The sequence below is a fragment of the Polistes fuscatus genome, unplaced genomic scaffold (genome assembly GCF_010416935.1).
Source record: "Polistes fuscatus isolate 324 unplaced genomic scaffold, CU_Pfus_HIC Scaffold5, whole genome shotgun sequence".
Classification (NCBI taxonomy): domain Eukaryota; kingdom Metazoa; phylum Arthropoda; class Insecta; order Hymenoptera; family Vespidae; genus Polistes; species Polistes fuscatus.
Genome location: NW_025113129.1, coordinates 5905310 through 5930714, shown reverse-complemented (window position 1 = coordinate 5930714; position 25405 = coordinate 5905310). Strand labels below are relative to the sequence as shown.

Sequence of the window (25405 nt, the reverse complement as noted above, 5' to 3'; positions counted from 1 at the left end):
CAATCAAATCTTGGTTAATCCCAATAGTCAGAAAAAAAATATGTATATCTTTTGACCCAGATACTTTCATGTAGGAAATGTATATGCTGCATACCTGTTATTTGTCAAGATAAAATCGATAAGAAATAATTCCGAGGTCGAAGTCGATTCGCAAGCTTCGACAATGAAGCCTTCGGAGTCAAGGATGTAATTTAAAAAGGCCACTTCATTCCGGCACTTATCCTCGCCGTGTAGAAAAGTCCGTGTTCGAGATGCATAACAAATTTCACTGGTGTCTTCGCCCTCCATTCATCCGTTCGTCTTATGAAGGAAGAAGGAAGAAGAAGAAAGAAAGACGTGACGAGGCTATGGAAGGAGGAAGAGATGGAGGTGGTGGTGGTGGTGGTGTTGGTGGTGAAGGAGGAGAAGGAGAACAAGAAAAAGAAGAAGAAGAAAATAGCCGGCTCTCATTTAGCCTGGCAATTTATTCTCGCGTTTTGTAATTAACACCAGAAAAGAAGTTGCGAAGTCGTTCTTCTCCTACAGGCATGATTCGAAGTATTCATTCTTTTGTTCTTCTCTCTCTCTCCCTCACTCTCTCTTTCTCTTTCTCTTATTCTTATTATTCATTACATTCTCATATTTTCTTTATTTTATCTTTTTTTATCGATACACATGTTATGATATTACGTTAATAAATTATAAAAAAAAATAAAACATGAAATTGTCAATTAAGAAGATTATTTTTTCGGATACGTCAAAAACAGCTGTTTTGGAAATAAATGAAAAGTATTATTTAGAACTTTGATAGTTATATACTTATATAAAATACGGAAGAATATGAAAGGAAAAACAAGATGGAGAATACAACGGAGATGACAACGAAGAAGAAACGTAAGAGAGGATGAGATATAAGAAGAAGAAGAGAAAATCAGAGAAGAGAAGGGAAGAGAAAGAAGCATGGAAAGAAGAAGAAGAAGCGACGATGATGGAGGCCTCTCCTCTGCATGCCACTGCAGTCAGCTCAGACTGAAAGCGGTCCGTATAATTATGGGTTGTCACCTCATCAGCTGAGGGAGGGGCAAGGAGTTGCTTGCGGTGTGCTGTGCTGTGTTATAGCGTGGTATGGTGTGGTGTAGTTTTCTGTGGTGTTCTTGGAGTGGGAGAAAAAAGCTAAGCTAGGGGAAGGGCAGTCTTTAACCTCAAATTGTACTTTATAGTTTTGTTTTATCGACAAAAATCGATTTGTCGTTTCTTCCAATGTGATTTCCTGAAAAATATCTTCATCCAACGAATATATCGTATGGTTGATAAAAAGAAAGAAACAAATGTACAAAAAGTTGGTATAGTTTAGAGTAACAATAGGTACGTGTATATGTATATTTTATGATTAAAGAAGAAGAAAAGAAGAAAGAGAGAGAGAGAGAGTACCGCGGTTAAGTGGAGAGTTTAGAGGAGTTTCATTAAATCATATGGATTAGGGATAATGTATGTTATTGAGCGGAGCGTCCAAATCACGCTCTATAAGTTGTAATAAGTCCAATTTTGGGGCCGGTCATGGGCCGGATCCCACAGTGGTTGTCAAAGCTATCGCAACTTCCTTGGAGTTACTTTAAAGAGACGGCTTTGGATTAATGGCAGTCACTGAACAACGAAACCGCCACTTACTCGTCAAACGGCCAGCCGGTCCGCCGAAATCACTGCCATTTAGATAATTTGTAATGAATAGGCACCTCCAACTCTCTCTTTCTCTCTTTCTTCTTCTTCTTCTTCTTCATCTTTTTCTTCTTCTTCTTCTTCTTCTTCTTCTTCATCTTCTTCTTCTTCTTCTTCATCTTCTTCTTCTTCTTCTTCTTCTTCTTCTTCTTCTTCTTCTGTATTGCATATCATCTTTTCTCTTCCTTCTCTCCTTTCTCTTTCTCCTTGTTTCTTGAAAACACTTCGTTCTTGTAGTATCTTCCTCCTTTTCGCACGAGTTATTTTGACCGAGAGGAGAGGCCGTGACCTTAAAATGACAAGAGTTTCACCTGTCTAATATTTCATCGACCATTTCGGTTATTCTTTCCTCTACCACCCTTTTTCTTGGAAGGATTGCTACTTTTATTTCTTCCTGTGGTCGATCAACGAACCTAAATCTAAACGAGGTAATCAAGAAAAGATTTGGAAAGATTTCTTACCAAAATTAGCAAGGAATGTTAAACGTACATCAAATGATTGTTCTTTCAGGTTCAGAATTTGTACAAAAAGAAAACAGAACAAAAAAAAAAGAAAATAAAAATCATCTTCCTTTTTAATTCAAGGTTTTTTTTTTATCGAAGTTGACAATAATTTATATCCTACAACGAATGATATAATATTTGATAGAAAATGTTATGCAGTGTTGTAAAAGGGAAAAAAGGAAAAGGAAAATGTGTTTCGTTGATAGCAGTTATGCGCTTATAAACGAGAAACTTATCGGTGGCACGCGTCGTCGCAACAAATGACGATGGCGTATACCACGATGCCGATCTTTTACGCCTTCAAGTTGGGGACAACGGGACAAACGGGGTTGAATCGTGGCGTCGAAGGTTTCAGCCCATCAATCAAAATACGTGACCGTGCATGTATTATCGCTTTACTCACTTCCTCCCCCACCCCCCTCGCCTAACTTCAACGAATCTTCTTTCGTCCCTTAAAAAAATCGAAATCCGTATAATACTCGTAAGAATAGTAATGACTTTCTCCCTCCTCTGAAAATTTGACTTCTCGATATGCAAATAAATGTAATGTCAACGAAAGATATTTTTAAAGATCACGAAAAAAAGAAAATAAACCATACCGTGATATAAAAAACGAAATGCCAAATTTTACTGCAAGATAATGAAAGGAAAAAAAATATATATATATATATATATTATATATAAATATATATATATATATATATATATAGGGAGAGAGAGAGAGAGGAAAATGTATGCAAAATGTTTTCAACCGGAAGAATAAATTCTTAGAAAATAATTATTGTCGAGTAGTCGAAAATTGTTATTCGTCTGGAGGCCACGTAAATCCATCACGAGTAGCCCATTAAGTCGATGCGCAAACACGCGCGCAGGAGGACGAGGACGAGGACGAGGACGAGGTTGAGTTTGAGCTTGAGGTTGAGGTTGAGGTTGAGGTTGAGGTTGAGGACGAGGACGAGGTCGCAAACGCAAATCAACGCGCAGATTATATGCAGAGAGCTGCCGTTGCGCTAGCCGTTGTGATTGATATTTGGTTAAGCGGCCGGCGATCCATCAAGCCTACGAAAGCGCTCTTTATCCGAGGCTTGCCACGAGCTTCACGTCTCGCCTGATTTCACTGAAATCCGGATACCCTTGCACCCTTCTACCTTGTCCCTCTGTCCTTCTCGTTCCTTTTTTCCTGTTTTCCCTTCGACTTTTTTACCCTGAGTTATACTACCTTCCATTTTTTTTTCTATTCATAGACTGAAGTACTAGAATTCGATATAAATAATATTGGGTATAAAAAAAAATATCGATATGTAACCCTGATAAAACCCTAAGTTTATTATAAATACTTACGAATTATTATTTATATCGTAAAAAGTATTTTATTAAATACTGATCGAATAAATAAATGTATTTTGTTTATGTCAATGGTCTATTCTATCGTATAATGTAATAAAAGTTTGGTTAATTTAAGGACAAAGTAGTTTTAAATTCAGAAAACAAAGGATCGCAGGATAGGACAGTTATTTCATAATTTGTTTTCTGTTCACAGATGTACCAAGGATGGAAAAGTCACCGCTTTTGGCGAACGGCTATAATCATCCACCCACACACCTCAGTCATATGCAATTCATGCAGTTGGGAGGACACCCAGGTGCAGGACACACAGCCATACTCTCACCAGCAAGTCTGCCCCATCATCTTCAAGCACAGGCTCAGGCTCGTGCCGAGCAAGGCCTCAAGGTTAACCCAAATATGACCAACATCGAGGCACTCGCGAGGTCAGTTTTATTTCAATCATTTCTCTATATATATTTATATATATGTTTTTATTAAATATATATCTATAAATATAATTTAGAGGATTATACTCGAGAATGGTCTCGATGATCCTCCATTTGTGAATTTAATAAAACTTGGTCGTTTTGCATGTTATGTGTGTTAAGAATCGATGTCTCATTGGTGTTATTATATTTCTCGTTAGAGAAAGATTTTTCGCTCGGATCCAAGCTCACGTGGTGTTTTTAAGGGGATTAAAATGTTATCGTGTATGGGACGAGAGGAAGATGTAATCGTGACACTATAGGCGATATTTCGGAAGCGACGACTGTGTCTCAGCGGGAAACATTTTCATTAACATCGGTTAGGATTTTACGAGCCACCTGAGTACGTTGTTTGTGCGTGTGTGAATAAAAAAAAAGAGAAAGAGAGAAAGAGAAAAGAATAAAACAAGAAAATCATTTCATGGTCGATCATATTCTTTCGTATTATTATTATTATTATTATTTTATTAATCCTCTTATCTGACTATTAAACTTCGCATACAATTTTCGCTTTTTACGGGCCAATAATCATCCAATAATAATGTATAATTATTTATTTCTTTTTTTTACGATTAAAAAATTTATTTAAATCAATCATTAGTGTATTCAAAAGTTGAATTAAAATTGTTTACTTGAAAAGAAGACAAAAATAGGGATAGAATAGAAATTGGATTGATTTGTTTTAACTTTCTTCCACAATAGAACTCCCTGCCCCTCCCGCCCCGAGAAAAGACGCGTTCGCGTTGTTGGGACTGTCGCGATCTTACAAGAGGGGCTGGCGAGGCCAAAAGAATACAACTTTAAGAGGATTTGAAGAGACGGCGAAGCCGTGGAAATCCAAGGGGTCTCGACACCGCTTGATCTCTCTTTCTCTTTCCTTATTTCTTCCAAGAACGTCTTCTCTCACTTTCTTAACATTCTTATTCTCCTTTCACGTTCATTTGAAGATTTCTCGTCTCTTTAACAACACGATCTGATTCAGGTGAAATCAACTCTTTTTCCCTTCTCTATTTCTCTTTTAAATCCGATGAACTTTGTCCGGGGAATCAATTGTTACAATAAAAAAAAAGAATTTTATTTATTCGATCAATATTTTCAAATATTTTTCTATTAGTACTTTGAAAAATAAATAAATATTATACTTAATTTAAATAATCATTTGTGTGTGTGAGTGCCAATAATACACTATTCTAATGAAAATATGATTTTATCAATAATATTGATACAAGCTAACATTGATATTTAATTACAAATATTTCCTACTTTTTTTAAAATTAATGACAAAATACAAGATTGTATATACAATAAAATTAAAAAAGAAGAAATGTTAATTCAAGTACATTTAGTTGGAGCTTTGATATAGTTCAAAGTTGTTAATCTTTGGTACGTTGCGGTCTCAAGACGAATATCGTAGCTTATTCGATCTAAACGGAAGAGGAAGAAGATATCGCGAGACGCGCGAAAGCCGAAGGACGAAATCCTGTGTAGATACGTCGCGTCGATCCTAAGGGCGCTTGCTCAAGGGGTTTCTAAACGTGATACTAATCCCAGCATTTGTTAACGCGTTTCTAATAGATCTGAGCCACCCTTTTCCTTTCTCTCTCTCTCTCTTTCTCCCTTTCTTTCTTTCGTTCTATCTCACTAGTAAGCTTTAGAGCTTCCAAGATTCGCCTTAATTTTCGATTACATTCGCCTACTATCCCTAATTAATTTCAAATTATGCCCAAACATTTTACCACCGCTCATTTTTTTATCATTCGTTACGGTTAGATGATCAAAATATGTTTTCCCGTTTTCTAAACGATAATCTTTCTATTCATTCGTCTCACGTTTCATTTAATTACGTTAAAACATATTTTTGTTCAAATAAAAAATAAAAAGAAATAAAGCAAATGATAAAATGTTTGAAAAGAAGATCATTCAGATGTTCTTCTTGATCGTTCTTGTACATAGGCCTCGGTTAACATAACGAAGGCGACGTCGTGAGTTTCGCATTATGATTTCAGCGCTTTGCTTTTAATTAAAATGCAAATCTATCGCAGAACGAGTAAGAGAGATAGATAGATAGAGAGAGAGAGAGAGAGAGAAAGAGAGAGAGAGAGAGAGAGAGAGGGATAGATAGAAAGAGACAGAGATCAGGAGGTAAGACGGATTACGTCTGGGGGCGGCACGACAAACACCGGAATATGATTAATTCAACGCAACCCTATCGTGAAATAACCTATACTATCACACACACACACACACACACACACACACACATATATATATATACATATATATATATATACATATATATATACGTGTATATGTATATACACTTATACACATCGTAACAAGTTGAAGCTTCTCCTATCGTTGTCCTCGGACTCCTCTTCTCGTCCTCCTCATCCTCCGTGTTTCGTCACCTTCTACTTCGTATCCTCTTCTACCAGTTTCAACGGAGAGTTTCGACGCACGTCCTCCCATCTGTCCATTCGCCTTCAACCTTTACCCCCCTTAGAACAGCCTTCCTACAAACCCTTCCAATGCTATCCATTTTCCTGTGAATAAATACTCGACGCTCGTAGGGTTAAATATTTTTGCGAACGATGTTGGGATTCTTCGAGGATTGATTTGTTTTGGGTTTTATTCCGAATTGAGATAATAGGAGAATAGTTTTATTTATGATGAAAAATATAAAAGAGAAAGAGGGAAAAATAATTGGAAGAGTGCGTATCTTAAATGAAAGATCGTATTTAATTCATCAAAAAATTATAGTAACGATTTTTATGGGTTAATAATAATATCGAAATTATTGTATAATAGTTTCAAATTAAAGGCGAATTTGTTAGATTCTTCTTGTTAAAATGTGTTTCGTTTATGTGGTTCATCCGCAAATATTATAGCAAGTAATATGGTATCTTTTTGTAACTGTTTTTTCTCATTAGCCGTATCTCTTCATTGACTTGAACTACGAGTCGTTAGGGATTGGAATTAGGTTCGTTTCTTCGTGGAAGAGACTGACGTCTCTTTTAATCAACGTACTTCAAAGCACCAACGGGCCAATTCGTGTTGGCACAGAGTCGGTCAACTCTGTGAATCAGAAAAAAAAAATATAAAATAAAATAAAATATCTATCTTAAAAATTAGGTGGTAGGTCGAAAATCTTCCTCCACTTTCCCCTTCCATCTTCTTTAACTTTTTCTTTTTCTTGAAACTCTTTCCTCTCTTGATCAAGAACTTTTTGATCAAGAAAAATCCAATTCCGTTTGTGGAAAATATTATCACTAAAGTTTTTTCTGTTTTATCCTGTTTTACCTGAAGTATTGCGTTTTGTGCTCCACAGGTCCGGGACGGTATGGGAAAACTGCAGAGCTGCCTATGAAGACATTGTCAAACACCTTGAAAGGTAGGATTAGAAACACAGTAATACGAACAAAGAAAACAGAAACAAATAGTCTTTATTAGAGAAAATTAATTCAAAAAAAATTAATCAAACAAAAAAGAAGAAACGTTCGAAGGAAAAATAATTCACCGGATATCCCAGTACGAATAATATAAAATCAGGATCAGTTTAACGAGACGATTTATAAGTCGAATGTTATCGATTTCGATGAATGTTTTCGATCTATGCACAATCCCGGAATATAAAAGAAAGAAAAAAAGGGTTCGTTACTTTGGAAGATCCCCTAAACGTCGAATCGCGCTTCCCTGAATTGCGTATGCGTTGTGCATCACCCGTTGCATACCAACCCGTTGCACTTCCGATAAATCAGTATTACCGTGAAGCGTCGAGTTTCCGGTCGCACGACAGGTTGAGTCCTGAGGCCTGACGCGGTAATGCCAACATGATTTGTACGGTTCGAGGTTCTCTCTATCCCTCTCTCTCTCTCTCTCTCTCTCCGTCTCTCTACACATCCCCTGAAACTACACACCCCTCTTTCCTTCGGTCTGGATGGAAAGCAAGCGAGAGTCACCGATATAGCAAATACCAATAGAGAACCGCGAGTTGGTCCTGATGGTAACGTTGCGCACACGAGCCCAACCACACAGAGCCAGGATGTTTCCCCGTGATCCTAACCACTTGTCACTTCACGGCACGCAGATCATCGTCGCGACGTGAACGTCCATCATTCGGGGATTAAATCATTCGGTTGGCCTCGAAACACTCTCATCGACCGTTCGGCAATTTTCTCTTCGAGGCGAAAGGGTTCGCGTTAAAACCTCCACTAAGCCGATTTCCCTTTTATCTTAAGAAGAAGTAATAGTAGTTGTAGGAGTAGTAGTAGTAGTAGTAATCATTGATGGTTAAGAGACTTACGTGTTTTTGCAACAAGAAATTGAACGAATAAGGATCTTTGGAAATGAAAATGTTTCTCTTTGAGTTTGTTTGAATTTCGATAGAGGGTTGCGATTCAAATAGATCGTTAAAACCAGCTTGGAAAATCGGTACTGGAGGATAACGTTGGAAACGTCATTTCCAATTCAAAGGTAATGACCACTGTGTGTCCAGTCTCTTTCTCTTTCTCTGTCTCTTTTTCTCTCTTTCGTCAGGCCCGTGGCGATAGCCCTCGCATTCTATTTGCTTTAACAGCCGCCCAGCGTTGACTTCGTCAACCGGACAAACGCGTATTGTGATTTCGGGCCTTTGACTGGTAGCCCCGACGTTCGATGGATATCGCAGGGGGTGGTAAATGGACGAGGAGGCACGGAGGAGGAAGCGTTGGCGTATATGGCAAGTGGGTAGGGAGGGGGTGGTGGTGGTGGTGGATCGACGGCCGGTTTGAGGCAAACGGAGGACCGAAGGGTGGCTCGAAGGGACGGACAAGCGAGAGCAGCCGTGAATATTCATGCCGAGAACCCTAGACGAATTCGGACTTGTTGCGACTGACACTGATGTAAACCTTTGTTTATTCTGCGTCCTCTCACCCCTTTCAAGCTTTCTCTTTTCCTCCCCTTCTTCAACTGGACCAAGAGAGTAGAAGAGAGAGAGAGAGAGAGAGAGAAGGAAAGAGGCTACGTGCACGAAACGAACCCCCCGAGTATTTAACTGAGAGTTAAATTCTGATTAATCGCCGGCAACGCCGTTATTAATTGTTTGTCCTTTTGATTTTACAAGCACGGAGAAGAGAAGAAAGAAAGAGAGAGAGAGAGAGAGAGAGAGAGTTACTGGCACAGCTTGCCCGTTCTTCTTCAACCGACCAACTCTTTCTCTCTTTCTTTCTCATCCTTTCTCACTTTCTCTTCATCTTTCTCTTATACTCTTTCTCTTTCGACTGTTATCCCACGTCGAGTCTAATCCAAGCACTTTATACGTGACAAACGTTTTACTCGACAGAAGGTTTCCTTTTCTCTTCGTGGAAGAGTTATATCACTCGTTTATCTTTTTCCTTTAGCAACGTTTAAAATACAGCCGATGAATTTCATACGTTGGTGGTTTATTATTTCTCTCAGATAAACTCAAACTGTTCATTTTCTTTCTTTTATCGTAATAGGGTAATTATAGTTTATAGAAATTTCTTCATAATTCTGATTACATCTACTTACATGTGTTATGTTTGACACACTTGACTACGCATAGAAAAGGATTGGGAACGTTAATCGAGGCGAAGTAAAAACTTGACTACGGAGAATCGCGACATCATCATCGATTTCCCAATTTAGCTCGTTAAGCCCGGCCGGCATGGCAGCTTGGGTACGGTGACAATGGGTGGCTCTAGCTGGGTGGCTGCTGGCCTCCCGGGAGAAGTGCGTTCAGAGAGAGAGAGAGACAGAAACAGAGAGAGAGACAGAGAGAGAAAGAGAGGGTACACGCGAGATAATAATCTGATTCTGCGGTAAACTCGCGAATACGCGGAGCTACGAGCCCCGGATAGAAGCGGCCGGTTAAAACGCGAGCGACCCTCCGACCAACGCAAACCTATTTCTCTCTCTCTCTCTTTCTCTCTCTCTCTCTCTCATATACACACACTCTCACTCACTTTGTATTATACAGAAAGAGACTATATGTTCAGAGAGAGAGAGAGAGAGAAAATTCAGCCTGTAAAGTAAGTAATATTAATGGTCCCCCAGAACGTTCTGGTATCAATGCGCTAATGTTGGCTTCCTGGCTTTAAAACTACCGAGTCATTCTAGCATAATTCAAAGCGCATTGTCGTTCTTCTCCATCCAACATCAACGTCGACTTGCCATCGGTTTCACCGAGCTGGATTTTCTTATCGCCGAAGCAACCCTCTTGCCAAATTCTATCCCTTCCACTTCTTCTTTTTCTTCTCTTCTCTTTTACCTTATTTCTTTCTTTCTTTCTCAAGGTTTCCCATATCTTCTATCTTTCTCTTTCTCTTAACGATCGCAACCCCAGCTATGAAACTCACTCTTTCTCTCTTTCTCTTTCTCTCTCTCTCTGTTTCTCTTCTTCGAGCAAGCGTCATTAATTACCAGAACGACGTCGTCGGCGACGTCGACGAGCTCCTATCGTCCGGGACATCTGCTGGAAAATAATATTCATAAAGTTGAGTCTCCTCGTTATGGGCGATTCGTGCTACGTGCTCGTTTCCTCAATCCCTCTTTCTCACTCCTCCTCTTATTCCTCCTCCTCTCTGCGGTTCCTTGCCTCTTTCATGAATTCGACGAAAACGTTCGTTAATTTCGACCGTCTTATCCTTTTCCACAAAATCACACCCCGATATTATACCAAAAAAAAAAAAAAAAGAAAAAATCCATCCTTCTCTCTCTCTCTCTCTCTAATCTTCTTAATTGTACACTCATCGTTCCAGTTACATGTATTTATTATTTTAATTACACGCTTTATAAGTCCTATAGTTGCTTTGTTACTTTTCTCATTTTTTTCGTTTTTTTTTTATGGGATTATTAGGAAGAGAATCAAAGAATAATAAGAGAAACAGTTAATTTCATTTGGCGATCTGTTATGCGATAGCGAGACTTATGAGGCGTCGACTATGAATAAGGATGGTTGTGGTGGGGAGGAGAGAGAAAGAGAGTTGAAGGGAGGAGGAAGGAGGAGGGAGGAGGAGGGAGGAGGGTGGGAAGGAGAGACGCTAATTGCACTCAAACGAACTGTCAGCGCCTTGGCACGCACACCATGCTCTGATGTATTTATGTCTCGCAGACGTTGACGCGAGTCCCGCTGCGTTACACCATCCTCTCTGCTCAAGTACTTACTATAGTACAACATAGCTTCGCAGCTTACGTGCGTGTAATTACCACGCGTTACGATTAACGCCTTGAGAAACACGTTCGTCTTCATATCGTCGATTGATAACCATTGTGTTTATGATAATTCATTTGTTTTTGCGTGCACGTCTAGAAATCGTGGAAATTTTTGTTCGTCATTTTATTCTTTTTTCTTCGACTTATTTGATAATTTGAATTTTTTCTTTTTTTAAATTATCAAAATGATCGTTGAAACTAAAATAGAACAAAATTAAGGTTGCGAAGATAATGTGTTAATTAATCGATTATATTGCTCGTTTATTTATTCGACGCGTGAGATAGAATTTTGTAGAATAAATATAGGATATAGCGAACTCAGGTATTTTTTACATTCTTTGATCGAACATCTTCGTGATCTAGTTTTGGAGTTAAAAGATTTCGGACGAAGGACAATTAAGTTAAAAAAAAAAATGATTTACTCGATATGTTAAAATAAAATAAGATTAGGGTTCGCGTGAGTTTAATTCTCGAGTCGATAACGATCGAGAGATTTCGCTCAGACAAAAATAGTTGATCCAACGTGACAAAAAGGGACCATCCTTGGAAACATACTAACGCGGCTCTATCGGTCCTTTCTACGAATCGATTATGTGAAACCCATGCATCGAGAAGAAAGGAGGTTCGATCGCAAAATTCACGATTAACTAAAGCTTTTTCGAAAGTAGTTCTCGTGTTACGTCACACACACACATGTATTACGTCGCACGAGCCTAAACGTTCTACTTTGAAAATATCTTTATACATAATTTATATACGTATATAGGTATATATATATATCTTTTTTCGAGGAATATACGAAAGGATCGTGCGTTTTGATCGACGCCTCGAAACGATTTAAATCGCTCTTGATCATCTTCATCCTTTTTTAGTTTTATTCTTTTACTTTTTCCTTCATCTTCTCTGATTCTTTTAACCTTTAATTTCATACTCTATATATAATATATAAAAATAGAAATATATATAGAAATATAGAAAAAATATATGTAAATTATTAAATAATTTATTTAGGTAAGAAAAGGATTAGAAATACTAAGAAATTATTTATAGATATTTCGTCAAAAGAAAATTCTTCGAGGTGGGTCCAATACAAAAATATTTTCGGATATACTCTAGAAGGGGAAGCTTCTCTCTCTCTCTCATCTTCAAGGAAATTTCCGGATCATTTGCGTCGCCGCGTTAAAAGAATGTCGTTCTAAGTGTCTCTTAGACGTGTATGGCGGTAAATACTTCATTTCTCGAAGATGGAAAAAAAGAGAAAGAGATACAAAGTTGGTATGTATCTATATATATATACGTGCGTGTGTGTGTGTAGGGAGGTGTCATGTTTTACCAAGGTGCATTATTAGAACATACGTCGGCGCAACTCGGTAACGAGCTACACCGAGCAAACTTTGGCACGCGACGAGCGAAAGCCGGTGACTTCAACGCCTCTCGACGCCATTCCTCGACGCGTTCCTCGACGCGTTCCTCCTCTCGTGCGCGACAAAACGGTGATTAATTAAAAACGTAATTAGTCCTGGTCTAACGGGCGTAACGACAAAGTGCCATACGCAAACACCACGCGTAGTATACTATATCGAGAGAGTGGTAGGAACTAATGTACCGTTAAATTGTCATCCGAACTCGTCGACTCCGCCATTTTTTCATCATCTTTTGGTATCTCCTCGTTAAACCATCACCCCTTATCCTCTTCTTCTTCTATCTTTCGTTCTTGTTTCGTTTACTAAACGTACCGACGACGATATTTTCTCGACTATCGGTCGTTCCGAAGACTAACGAGCTTACGATCGTCGTCATCTAATTTGTTCAGTCGTGTGCCGAACGAGTCTCGACGTTACAGAAAATGAGAAAGAGAAAGAGAGAGAATTTGACGTGTCACCGTCTTCCTACTAGCAACAACGTTAAGCTACGTACTAATTATTCCTACGATTAGTGTCGACTAAGGATCGTTGAACTTTCTATGTACGTGTGTGTTTTAACTAGAACAGCATGTACCCAAAGGAACTAACTTTATCATATTTTCGAAGAAAATAGAATGTATATCTATATAGATTATAATTACGTCTCCAATTTTCTTTCCTTTTATTTTCGAGCCAAGAAATAATATAGGTATACATCGAATGTGTTAACGATTAAATATATCATTCGCTATTGTTTCTAAATTTCTTACGAACAATCCATTCGGATTAGGTTCTATCGTTCAAGATATATTATTGTTATTAAATGATTCCTCTATTTTCTCTCCTACATACATACACATACGGTATATAGTTTATTATCAAGCTTTAGTTTTCTTTTTCTTCTTCTTTTTTCTCTTTTACTAATATCTTTTCTTTCATACATCTGTCTTTCCTTTGACCACCTACGCTTACTCCTATGAGTACGCGTATCTTCGTAATCTTATTTATGAACCCGCAACATGCAATACTTCCGGCAAAACGTTTCCTAGCTCGTCTTTCCTCTTTCTCTCTTTCTCTCTCCATCTCTATCTCTCCACTTTCTTTCTTTTTTCTCTCTTCCTTCCTTCCTTCGTTACTAACCCCCCATGGGAATTGAATCGATTCTAACGGGCTCCATCGGTTCGATTATATCGAAACGAACGGTTAATTCTTTCCGCTTTATATATATATATATATCGATATCGACTTTTGCGTGACAAAAGCTCTTTTTATTTCTTCCTTTTTTTTTTTTAATTCCATGATAGATATTTTTATTTCCATTGAAATCTCTTTCACGTAACAAACGTTTTCTCTCTAACAAAGCACATTTATATACATCGATTAGTTTCTAAATCAGATTTATTCGACAAATGTTATTTGAATATAAGAGTGAGTGAGAGAGAGAGAGAGAGGGAGAGAGAAGAAGAAGAAAGGAAGGAAATAAAAGGGATGAAATCGAGAAGAGCAGTTAAAAGGGTGGTATTAAATAAACCGCGAACGAACGTTCCTGCGGTTCGACACAGTCCTACCAACCGTTCGTATAACCACGGTGTACCTTCTACTAGCACTTTTGGTAATGAACTAATATTTACAGTGTCCGTCCGCGTTCACGAGCACGCATGCACACATATGTAGAAATATATGGGTCCGGTGTCGTGTTATCAGCGACCCTTCTGCAAATACGTGCTTGCCCTGCAGGGTCAGGCCCTCTCTTCTCCTCCTTCTTCCCCTCCACCTCTCTCATTCCTTCTCTCTTTCTCTCTTTCCTATTGCAGAGAATTTGTGAAACTGAGAGCTGCTATGATATGCATACAGATCAAACAGTTTCGTGTATGCTCTGCAGTTCCGACGATTGCGCACCCTCCAAATCAAATTCTTTCGATCATCCTTTTTACTATTTTATACGTTTATAGTTACATTTCATTTGAAAATAAATGATAAGTCAGTAAATCAGAGCGTTGTAATATTGAACACATTTTTATTAATAACTTTTTAAATAGAACTTTTACAATAACTCATATCGTTGTCTCGAAACACAAAAAGGTAGACAAGAAGGGAAAAAAGAAAGGGAAGTATACGAAAAAAAAAAAAAATAACTATGAAAGAACCGTCGATCGTCGAGGACAGGAATCGTGAAAGTTTGCCGTGGACGTAGAGAAGAGAGTTGGAAAGTAAGAAAGGGGGATAAAAGATCCTTCACGATGTTCGGGGATGCTGGTGGTGACAGTAAAAGAGAAAGAGAGATGGAAGAAAGAAAGAGAGAAAGAGAGAAGCGTAACGGGCGATGACAAACGAGCAGAAGCTGCGAGCCCACGGGTCACTCGATAAGAATAATCGTTTTTCAATCGAAATCCAATAGCGTGCGAGTCACATCGCTCGCGGTCGTTCTCCTTGAAAAAAGAGAAAGATAGTAGATAGATAGAGATGATAGTAAGAAAGAAAAAGAGTGAAATAGATAGATAGATAGATAGATAGATATAAAGTCGATGGCTCTCCTTACCATGGTTGACCTCTTAACATTGATCACAACTTGAAAAATATGTTTCTGACGTGGCAAAGACAAGAAGTCTCGAGTTTGAAATTTGTCAAGAATTTAAATAATATCCTTTTATATTTTCGCCATGGTGGCTGCAAGTAGCAGCAGAACATACACACACACACATACACATTTATATATATACATATATTTGTACACATATACACATATAGGAAGGTGTAAGAGAGAAAGAGAAAGAGTGCACACGTAGCTGCGAACGTTTCTCGGTTGGCGTCGCTCGGCGGCCATCATAAATCCCGTGAACATGAGAGAGAGAAAATCTACAATTCTAAAGCTTTCCATAAAACACTCGACGAAACGCTTCGCCCAGCACTTTTCGAGTGGCTACCACACGAGCCGTCTCTCTACACCATTCTCTTTCTCTCTTTCTCTCTCTCTCTCTTTCTCTCTTTCTCTCTCTTTCTATCTTTCGTCTTCTACACGAGTGACAGGAATCTGTTGAAATATGTAAAACCGTGTAACCTCTTCAATTTACATAGCCGCACGTAAAAGCCACGCTCGAGCGAAAAGTGGCTCCTGTTCGTCCTCGTAATTGATAAGTCCCCTAAACGGATCTTTCCGAACCAACCCCCTACTACCAATTCTCTCTCTCTCTCTCTCTTTTTTCTTTTTCTTTTATTTTCTTCCCTTTCCATTTTAATTTTCGTATATTCCATTATATTTCAATTAATAAAAAGTGAAAATAAGCAAATAGGTTCGTCGTAATTTTTTTCCATTTAAAACATCATCCGATAAGTAAACATACTTTTGATAAAACAATTACTCGATGTTTTATTAATCGTCAAGGTCTATTATAATTTGTCGCAAGGACAATTTTTCTCCAATTTACGTGTATACATCCTTTCCACGAAATGTTTTTCCATGACGCCGAGCAATGTATATATACCTCTTGTGTTTACTATTTCCAAGAAGGCAAAGTAGAAGGTTCTGTGTCCTTAAACATACAAGAGCGATCGGTGTTAGACTGTCTCGGTATACTGTCAGATCGTTAACGAGCAAGTAGTAGGAATTTTCACGCAGATCGAAAGAGAAAGAGAGGAACGGAAAAAGAGGGCAAAGTATAATAAAAGGAAAAAGAAAAAAAGAAAACTGAAGAAGGAGTTAAAATATGTTAAAGAAGAACAAGAAAAGGAGGCCGCTGCGACGAAGGAAGAAAAGGATAGAAGGGGAAGGAGGAGAACGTTGTCTCACGTGATAGACGTCCATCATCGAGTACGATGAAAGCCTAACATCTTTCGTAGGACGACGTTACAAGTACTACACGTGTTCGACGTTGTTGATGCAACCGTCATTTTTTACGAGGATAATCGCGGGTGAGCGAGCTTGAACGTAGTACGAACGAACCCATCCATACATACTTCGTTTTCCTTCTTTCTTCTTTCTTCTTTCTTCTTTCTTCTTTTTCTTATCGTTTTTTCTTCTGTTTTTCTTTATCATTTTTCTTCTCCTTCTTATTTTTATTATTATTATTTTCCTCCCACCACACATTGCTTGCCATTGCCCCGGTGGTATTTTAGAGCGCTCTGAACAAACAACAAGCAAGCAAGCAAGCAAGTAAGGAAGGATATAAAAGTACTATGGGTGGTGTTAAAGTAGTAGTGTTCCTACATCTGGAAGTAGGGACCATCAGTCATGGCGCATCTGCGATGCACTTTCCATCTTTCTCCCTCCAAGTATGATCTCCTTTTCCTCTTCTTGTTCCTTCACCTCATCATCATCATCATCATCATCTTCTTCTTCTTCTTCTTCTTCTTCTTCTTTTTCCTCTTATACTTCTATTTCTTCTTTATCTCTCTTGCTATCTCCTACATATCTTAAAATTGTAACGGGTGTCTCGGGATTTCCGCATATCCATTTACCCCCTTTTCTCTTTCGTTTCCCTTTTTAAAAACCATTTGTCATCGGTAACGTAAATATGCTAGCAGGGAAATCGAAAGCAAACGTTCACGGTGATATTATTCTCGTTCAAAAAAAAAAAAGAACCACCGAAGTTAGTATAAATATCCGTAAGTTTAGATACGCGAGTCGACCACACTTCGGAATACATCGTCACAATATTATCTCGAACTTTTTTTATTTTTAAAAAGATAGATAGATAGATGGATAGATAAGGTTTATCGCAAACAGTACATCTAATAAAACATCGAAGGGATTTGTTGAGGAACTTCAGCGAACGATAGAAAAGAAGGTAAGAAATGTTAAAGGAAAGGGGGAAAAAGAAAAATGGTAGGGGGTTGGGGGAGGAAGTTGACTCTGGGGAGAGACCGTCAGAAAATATATGTAAAACACATCCAGCCGTGGCGTCTGGGTTCGTATAAGCCGTAACCACGTTGGCTCTCTGATGGGCCGACATCTAAAATAATAAAACTTGCCTCCGTCATTTGTCAACGCTTTCACTAAGACGACGACAACGACGACGACGACGACAACGACGAAGGAAGAAGACGACTTCTACAGGCACCTCGTAATTTCGCGATGTCGCAGCTGCGTCCTAGCCCTTTTCCCAACCACCTTCCTCCACCTCTTCCTCCTCTCCTCACCCGTTTACATATTTACCCCACTTCTTCTCGAGTAACTCGAAATCAAGTCGGGGATGTGGCGCATCACGAGTTCCTTAATTTTACCAAGTGTAAGCTTTACAGTCTCACCCTAAAATTGATCTACAGTAAATGCAACCCTCAAGAAGTTTAGAAAATCGTACGATTTGCTACGATAAAATACTCGTTACCTGTTCTATTCGACTAAAACACTTTTATATAACATTAATTGTATCTTCGATACATTTGTATTTTTTTTATACGTGGAAATGATTAGAGAATAATCGATAATTTTGTGTATTTATATTTATCTTATAGATCAGGATAGATAACGAGAAGATATTATTGAATCGAATTAATTATTATTTATCAATTTGCTAATTAAAGGTAAGAATTTGTAAGCGATAATTGTGTTGTTAGTTTTTGTTGAAAATTCGCGTTAGTTTAGAATTATAATAATTAATTAAAGAAACGTGTTTTTATTTGATAGTATACCTGTATATATCTTTTTAACGAGCTATATGTATTCTCTTTTTTCTCTTTCTCTCTTTCTCACATCAGTGAAAAAGCATTCGCGAGTTGCGGTGGGCGATAAAATATTTTCGCGCGGCAGCGCGTAGTAAAGGTAGAAATAAGGTCCGCGAAAAGCAGCAACGTAAGACGATTTTACGAGGGTTAGAACGTGCTCGTTTAATTAAAGCACGCGTGCGAGCAGTTTTGCGCGAAATAAAGTAGCTAAGTGTTGCCGACTAGCGCCTATGTTCCCATCTTCGATCTTGCCGACGACTTGGTTGCACCGAGTCGTCGTCGAAGAAAGAAAGGAACGAGCGAACTAAAAAAAGAAGAAAGAAGAAAGAAGAAAAGAAAAGAAAAAGGAATAAAAAATTATCTCCTGTTCATACTTTATGCTTCTTCATCTTTAATCCCTTGTTGGACGTTGTTGTCCCGTTGAAGATGCCGAGGCATAGGCTCGCCTTAAAAGTGAAATAATAAATAAAATATATCTCTGGTGTTCGCGTCGGTGCAATAATCTAGGAGAACGAATGTGCCAGACGACTTTTATGAAACGATTCCATGGGTTCTTCTTTCTCTCTCTCTTTCTTTCTTTCTTTCTTTCTTTTCTTCTGTTCCTTCTCACTCTTTTTAGATCGTATAGTTGAAAAATATAATCGTAACCCTTTAGCAAGAGGGTGCCAGAGGAAGAAGAGGATAGAATAGACGCGCGGTTGGATAAAACGTTAAATACGACCGCTGAACACCGGGGGCCGACAATAAAATCGTCGTAAAGCATTTGAGCGTGTAATGCACCTGCTTTTTGCACAGATATCCTCGCTATCCTACAATTTCTAATCCGATCTTACGGTTAAAGTGGATTTCATAGGTTTTTCTCGCATCTTATTTTAAGAATTATTTCATTTTTTCTTCTTCTTTTAATTACATTAATTTCAATAATATTTTAAAATCAACATTTCTTTACTTTCTTTTTATTTCTATACACGTTTTTTAAATTATTTTTTAAATTCGAAACATTTTCCTTTTTAATTTTTGAGTTTTACAAAAACGCGGACATAATCTAAATTAATAATATTTTTCTCTAGAAGAGTGGTTTTTCTTTTTACTTTTTTAAACGTAATGGAAATGATCGAGTAGAAAATGTGTGTCGAGATATTCAGCTCCTCGATTACTCGAGTTTATTTTTCAAATTACCCTTCACATTGCGCTAATGTATTTCTTTCAGACCTCTATTCACTCCTCGACGTTTCAATCCGGTCCATTCAACGCAATCTCTTTCTCTCGTACTCCGTTCTCTTTCCTTCTCTTTTTAACTCACGCCTTTTCCACGAAACACTCGAGCGATCAATCTAACTTGTACCACGCGAGCCTCGTCAATTTTCACAAGACTCTTTATTCCACCTTCCGAATGACTCGTTACTTTTTCTTTCTCTTTTTTTTTCTCTTTTCTTTCTTTTTTCAAAGCGAAATAAACTTCGTCATCGATACATAAAATCGTATCCTCTGTTTTTAACTTATTCATTTACTTTTTATTTATTTCTATTAATTATTTTTCATAACACGTTTGTATGCAATCGAAGCTGGACTCGTTGATTTTGTTATTATTTTTTAATTTCAAATTTAAAAAATTGTATTTATTATTCTCTGTGTATTGTAAAAAATGGGACGCATTTGTTAAAGGGAGAGGTAGAAATTTTCGATAACTGCGTTCGACGTCATGATAATACAACAAGAGGCATACGGCACGCGGCAGGAAAGGGGTTACCACATTCCATTTCGTTCCTATGTTTATATCTCGCCGACAAAGAGAACCTTCGAGTTTTGCAGGGACCAACCCCCGAGAGAGATCGCTAAATATTTCATTTTGTGTCTCTCCCTTCTCTTTCTTTTCTCTCTTTTCTTTTGCCAAAAACGTTTAATTTCGATTCAGGTGCATCCCCTGGCTCGTTTACGATTTTTAAAATTATATTTGTCATTCCATCGGATCGTTCGATAATCGAATAATTTTATTTTTATCGATAACAAAAACAAATTCGTTCATTTTTATTGTTTATGGCGGTAAGTTTGATTCAATCGATTATAAAGTAATTTTGATTTTCTTTTCTCTAATATCGAGCTCGGGAAAGATATTAACATTTAGATTTGTATCGAACAATCCAGGAATTACTCGGGACAATCCTCCTCTTCCTTTTCATCCGTAATACTTTCCTTTTGATGCTCAACGTTTGATCCTTCCTTTTTCCCCGTTTGGTCCCATTAAGGAAAAAGGACGTCCTCCCATAGGAAGCACTAAATTAAGCACGAATTTCTAAATCTTTAAAAAACGTTTAGAATATTGCATTAGTGTTTTTTTTAAATAAGTATATTTTTTCAATACTATCGTATACAAAACATTTCTTTCGTAATGTCCCAAAATTATTTTTATAAGAATTTAAACATATGTTTTGCTGGTTAGATATATAATTTGACTTAGAAGTCAGATAATTAATGATTTATGAACGATTCTTTGTATACACATGTAGGTACTTCCTTTTTTCATTAATTCCATCTTTCTCTATCTTTCTCTCCCTAGAACATTGCCATCTTCGTTTACATTTATGATTTAATACGATCGTCCATTGTGTTGCGTTCTCCCCCTAAACTCGACGATATCAGCATCTCCCTTACCGCAAACGAATGTCTTGCTCTTCGTTCTCGTTACCTACGTAATTTGAACGGGGTTTATTGTTGCTCCTGCCAGAAGAACACAACTCGTCACTTTTACTTCCTCTATTATTTCTCTTCGTCTCTTTTTGTCAAGCTACGAAGAACTTTTCCTCCTTTCCAAACCAAAAAAATAAAAAAACACAAACAAGTGGAATCATTTACACGTATCGTTGTCCAATAAACAAATATTCTTAATACTAAACGTACCGGGATGTAATATATAACTATTCCTACCGTGAGTGGTCAAATGATCGCTTTAAAAAAAGAACATATATTTTCATATAGAATGAGATTTTAGCCAATTGGATTAGTAAACAATATACCTTTTTCTATTTAGAAACGAATAATGTACATTTTATACGTTTTCACCGAATTTTTTACAAATTACCACATCTTTACAAATTACAGGACGCGGTCATTTGATCGATCATGGAACGTTGAGTGTTTAAAAACTAATGTCATTTCTGTTGGATTCATTGGACGAATAGAAGGATTCCTTGAAATTTTGAGAAAACGTAGAAATTAAAAGAAATGAAAATACTAAAAAGAAATAAAAGTAGAAGGGAAAAAGGAGAAAAAAAAATAGAAGAAGAAGAAGAAGAAGAATAAAAAGAAAAAGCGGTGCACAATGGGAGTGCCGTGCGCGGAATATTAAATTCGCGGGAACAGAATTCGAGGAACTTTTCAGTGTAGCATTATGGGCTGGCTATCTGGATGATGTACTACCGAAGTTGGGAAGACTTTTCCGAGCTTGGCCCTTACTTTTGCCGTTACATTCTCATTCTCTCTTTTTCTCTCAGCTCTCTTTTCTCTTCTCTTCTCTTTTCTTCGTTTTCTTTTACTTCTTCTTCGTCTTCTTACTCTCTTCGAAGCATAGCTTCCAGGGTAGCAATCTTTTATTATTAGCGCAGGCTTTACCAGACAATGAAACGAAAGGAACGGAATATGATATTGTAGTACAGAGGCCCTGCCGGAAAGGGAAGCTATTGTCGGTCTCTTTGAATTTTAAAGTCAACGATCGATACGGCTCGAGGGATGCGCCTTTAGCCATATAAACCGTTCTTCTCCCTCTATGCTACACAACCACCACCACTACCACCACCACCATCATCATCATCCCACCTACCTACACCCTTCTTCTCTACTACAAACCTTCGACTTTCTCCACCCTTCGCATCACTCTATCACTCTTTCTCTCCTTCTTTCTTTCTATCAACCCGATTTTGTTTATTCGAGTTAACAAAACGTATACCACGCCGATACTCGCGTTCGAAGTCCGCCTTGAAATTAAATATATTTTCGACTCGTAATGATATTGATCTCTTTGAAATATTTTTTATCGATCGAATTGTTATTATTAGCCTTTATGAATCTCTTCTTTATTATTCTCTTTCTTCTTTACTATAGACTCGATTTCGTTTATTCAAGCTAGCATACCATGTGATACTAGTAAGAAATTCCTTGTTGAAATTGACAAATGTTAAAAACACTATTTTCAACGATATTGATTTCTTTGAAATATTTCTTATCGCACGAGTATACGAAGAAGAGTATATAATAAAGTTTCACATTTTTTCGTTTGTTTGCATTTGAAGAGGTGAGAGATCGGTTTCTCAATGGCAGCTCGGGGGTGAAACGTTTCGTTTCCCTTTCGAATGAAAGATAGAGAGAGAGAGAGAGAGTTAGAGAGTTGGAAAGGCCGTCACCAAATTGTCGTCACTAATGATAAATTGCGCCCTCGGCAGCTCGACGAACACCAACCAACCAACCAACCCCGTAACTCTCCGTACGAGTCAGAGCGGAGAATCAAATTGCAATTTGTTATTTGTAATTCCGAGTGTCGCTTAATATACTCTCACTCTCGCGTTCCTACCTTCCCTACCTCCTCCCTCCACCTCCTCTCTCTCCCCCCTCTTTCCACCCTTTTACTCGAGAGCGTGCAAAGGGTTAGAAATTAAGCGTAGGTCGACGAGAAAACGCGGGAAGAGATGGGTGGTATGTGTCAGTGAGAGAAAGAGAGAGAGAGAGAGAATGGGTAACTCGAAACGAAATACCGTCTCATTTCGCACCAAGCAATTAATTGCCTCGCACGTCCTTTTCTCCAATTAGAAAGAAAAAGAAAGTAATAGGTAAAGAGAAAGAGAGATAGACGAAAAGAATCTCTTCTATTAAGCGTTCAAATCGCTATCGATGTACATTGTGGAATCATATTACTCTCTTTCAATGTTATAACATAACGTAGATATTTCATTTCATTACGTTTCTACGTGTTTAGAAAGGTTTTAATAAATTTTCTTTTTTAAAATTATAGAATTGTTAACAATATTTTAATAATATATTAAAGAATAAATTAAAATATTGTATGAATAATTAGTCTTAAGAAAAAATATATTTTCGTAATGTATAACTTTTTATTATAAAATCAAATAACTCGTAGTACTAGAAAATGATTGAAATTATTCGCAAATCCTGGAATACGTTTTCTTAGACTTACGAGACCATTTTTCAAATCCCATAATCGAGAGAACGGTAAAAAAAGAAGAAGAAAAAAAAATAGGGGCGAAAGCATAAACGTTCGATTTTGTCTATTCAATTTTGCAGAAAAATAGCCCTTTTTCCTCCCAACTCCTCTCATTTTCTCTTTCTCTCTTTTTCTCTGGCAGAAGTGAAGCCCTTTCAGTCAAATATTATCGACGCGAGTCGTACGTCGGAAAAAAAGAAAGAATAAGGGCTAGATAGGGGTGGCTAGGTTGACAAGGAGAGGTGGGGTTGGGGTGGGGTGGGAGGGGGAAAGTGCAGAAGAGTCACCGTGTCGAAGGAAGAAAATAAGTTCGATCAGTCGAAGGGTGGCAGTTACCGTTTCGGCTATGGCTTTCGGAAGCGTCGTGGAATCCTATTCTTGCGCAAACCCGATAAGAGCCCTTTTACGCGTATATTTTCGCACGCGTGCTATTCCTCTCGTTCTTTCTTATTGAAGGGTGGGAAAATACGTAAAGTTTACTCAACGCATCTTCACTCGGCATAAGCATATTTCTTTTAACGTTTTCTTATCTGTCATTTAATCCTACGATTTTAACAAAATTTATCTTTCCTTTTTTATTAAATAATATTCCCACACACATACGCGTTGCCTTTGATTATTTATATTCGTTATTACGATTATCATTATTTATTTTATTTCTAGGAAAAATTATTTATGAAACATTCAGGGGGAACGCATTGACAGATCGATCGTTCCACACGAGAGAAAGATTTTTTGTTTTAAATAAAAACGAAGCAGCATATATATATCTCTCTTTCTCTTTTCCTCTCTTCCTTTTCCTATCTATCTTTCTCCATTTCTCTCTCTCTTTTTTACTCCTTTAGCATATTTTTCTTCGATCTAGCCTTAGGCAAGAGAGGGCTGCTGTGTGCCGCTGCTCGTGGACCGTCAGCTAGAACGGCTTGGAAATATGAGGGAGAGATCCTGAGTTTATTTGCGTTTTGCCTGCCGGCTGAGCATCCAGGCGTTCGGGAAAAGCCAGCCAGGAAGAGAAAAAGAGAGAGAGAGAGATCGAACTGGGAGAGACTTATCGTTATCGACCTTCTTCGACTGTCTCATTCTCTCTTTCTCTCTTTCTCTTTCTTTTTCTCTCTCTCTCTCTCTCTTTTCCACTCTATGTTCTCCAAACCCCGAGGCTGGAATAGTAAAGGGGTTAAATCGGAATGGAATTATTTATAGGTATATATATATGTGTGTATATCATATATACGTAGAAAGTTACTTCTTCATTGTTCGATACAAATTTTTACATGTTTTTTTTTTCATCTCCATAATAATCACCATGAAATGCACATACATTCATGCAAAGTATAGAATTTTTATAAATCGTACATTGAAAGTGAAAAATACTGAGAAAGAGAGAGAGAGAGAGAGATAGATAGATAGAACCTTTAAGTGCACGTTGAGGGAAAAAATATATATCGAGGAGGGAAAATGTAGGAAAGAGAAAGACGGGGGTAAAAATAAGGGCAGAACGATTCACGTTTATCCACTGTACGGGATCGACTCCATCGAAAAACCGCGATAAGCTTCGATCTTCTTTCTATCCTCTCTCTCTCTCTTTCTCTCTATCTCTTTTTTTTTCCTAGTTCACGAAAAAGACAGAAAGAACGGTGACGGGTCCCGTAACGACCATCGATAGCCCTTAATCGAATCATTCGCAGTGAGAATGGGCACAAAAAGAAAAAGTGATTTTTAGTTTCCCTTTCTTGATTCTGATTTATATTGAAAAAGAAACCAAGAGAGAGAAACAGAGAGAGAGAAAGAGAGAGATAGAAAATACGTAGCTGCACTTTATATACGCGCACGTGCGTGCGGTTGCGTTTACGAGGGGTTGCCCTTCGGTTATCTCTCCGTTATGCGTTGCCAAGCATATGCCTTGTCTGA

General features: G+C 37.8%; 1 protein-coding gene across 9 annotated transcripts in view; it reads left to right on the top strand.

The window, feature by feature from the left end:
* LOC122522451 (dachshund homolog 2) overlaps positions 1 to 25405 on the top strand; it is a 213124-nt gene that overhangs the window by 102714 nt on the left and 85005 nt on the right. For 8 of the 9 annotated variants that reach the window (XR_006305059.1, XM_043643602.1, XM_043643596.1 and 5 more), the window contains 2 exons: positions 3739 to 3967; positions 7338 to 7400. Coding sequence is in view for 8 of the 9 variants with exons in the window: in XM_043643602.1 (XP_043499537.1) it covers positions 3739 to 3967; positions 7338 to 7400 (292 nt within the window). In the remaining variant the exon portion in view is untranslated. The remainder of the gene's footprint in view (positions 1 to 3738; positions 3968 to 7337; positions 7401 to 25405) is intronic. The other variant, XM_043643601.1, reaches the window with a different exon arrangement.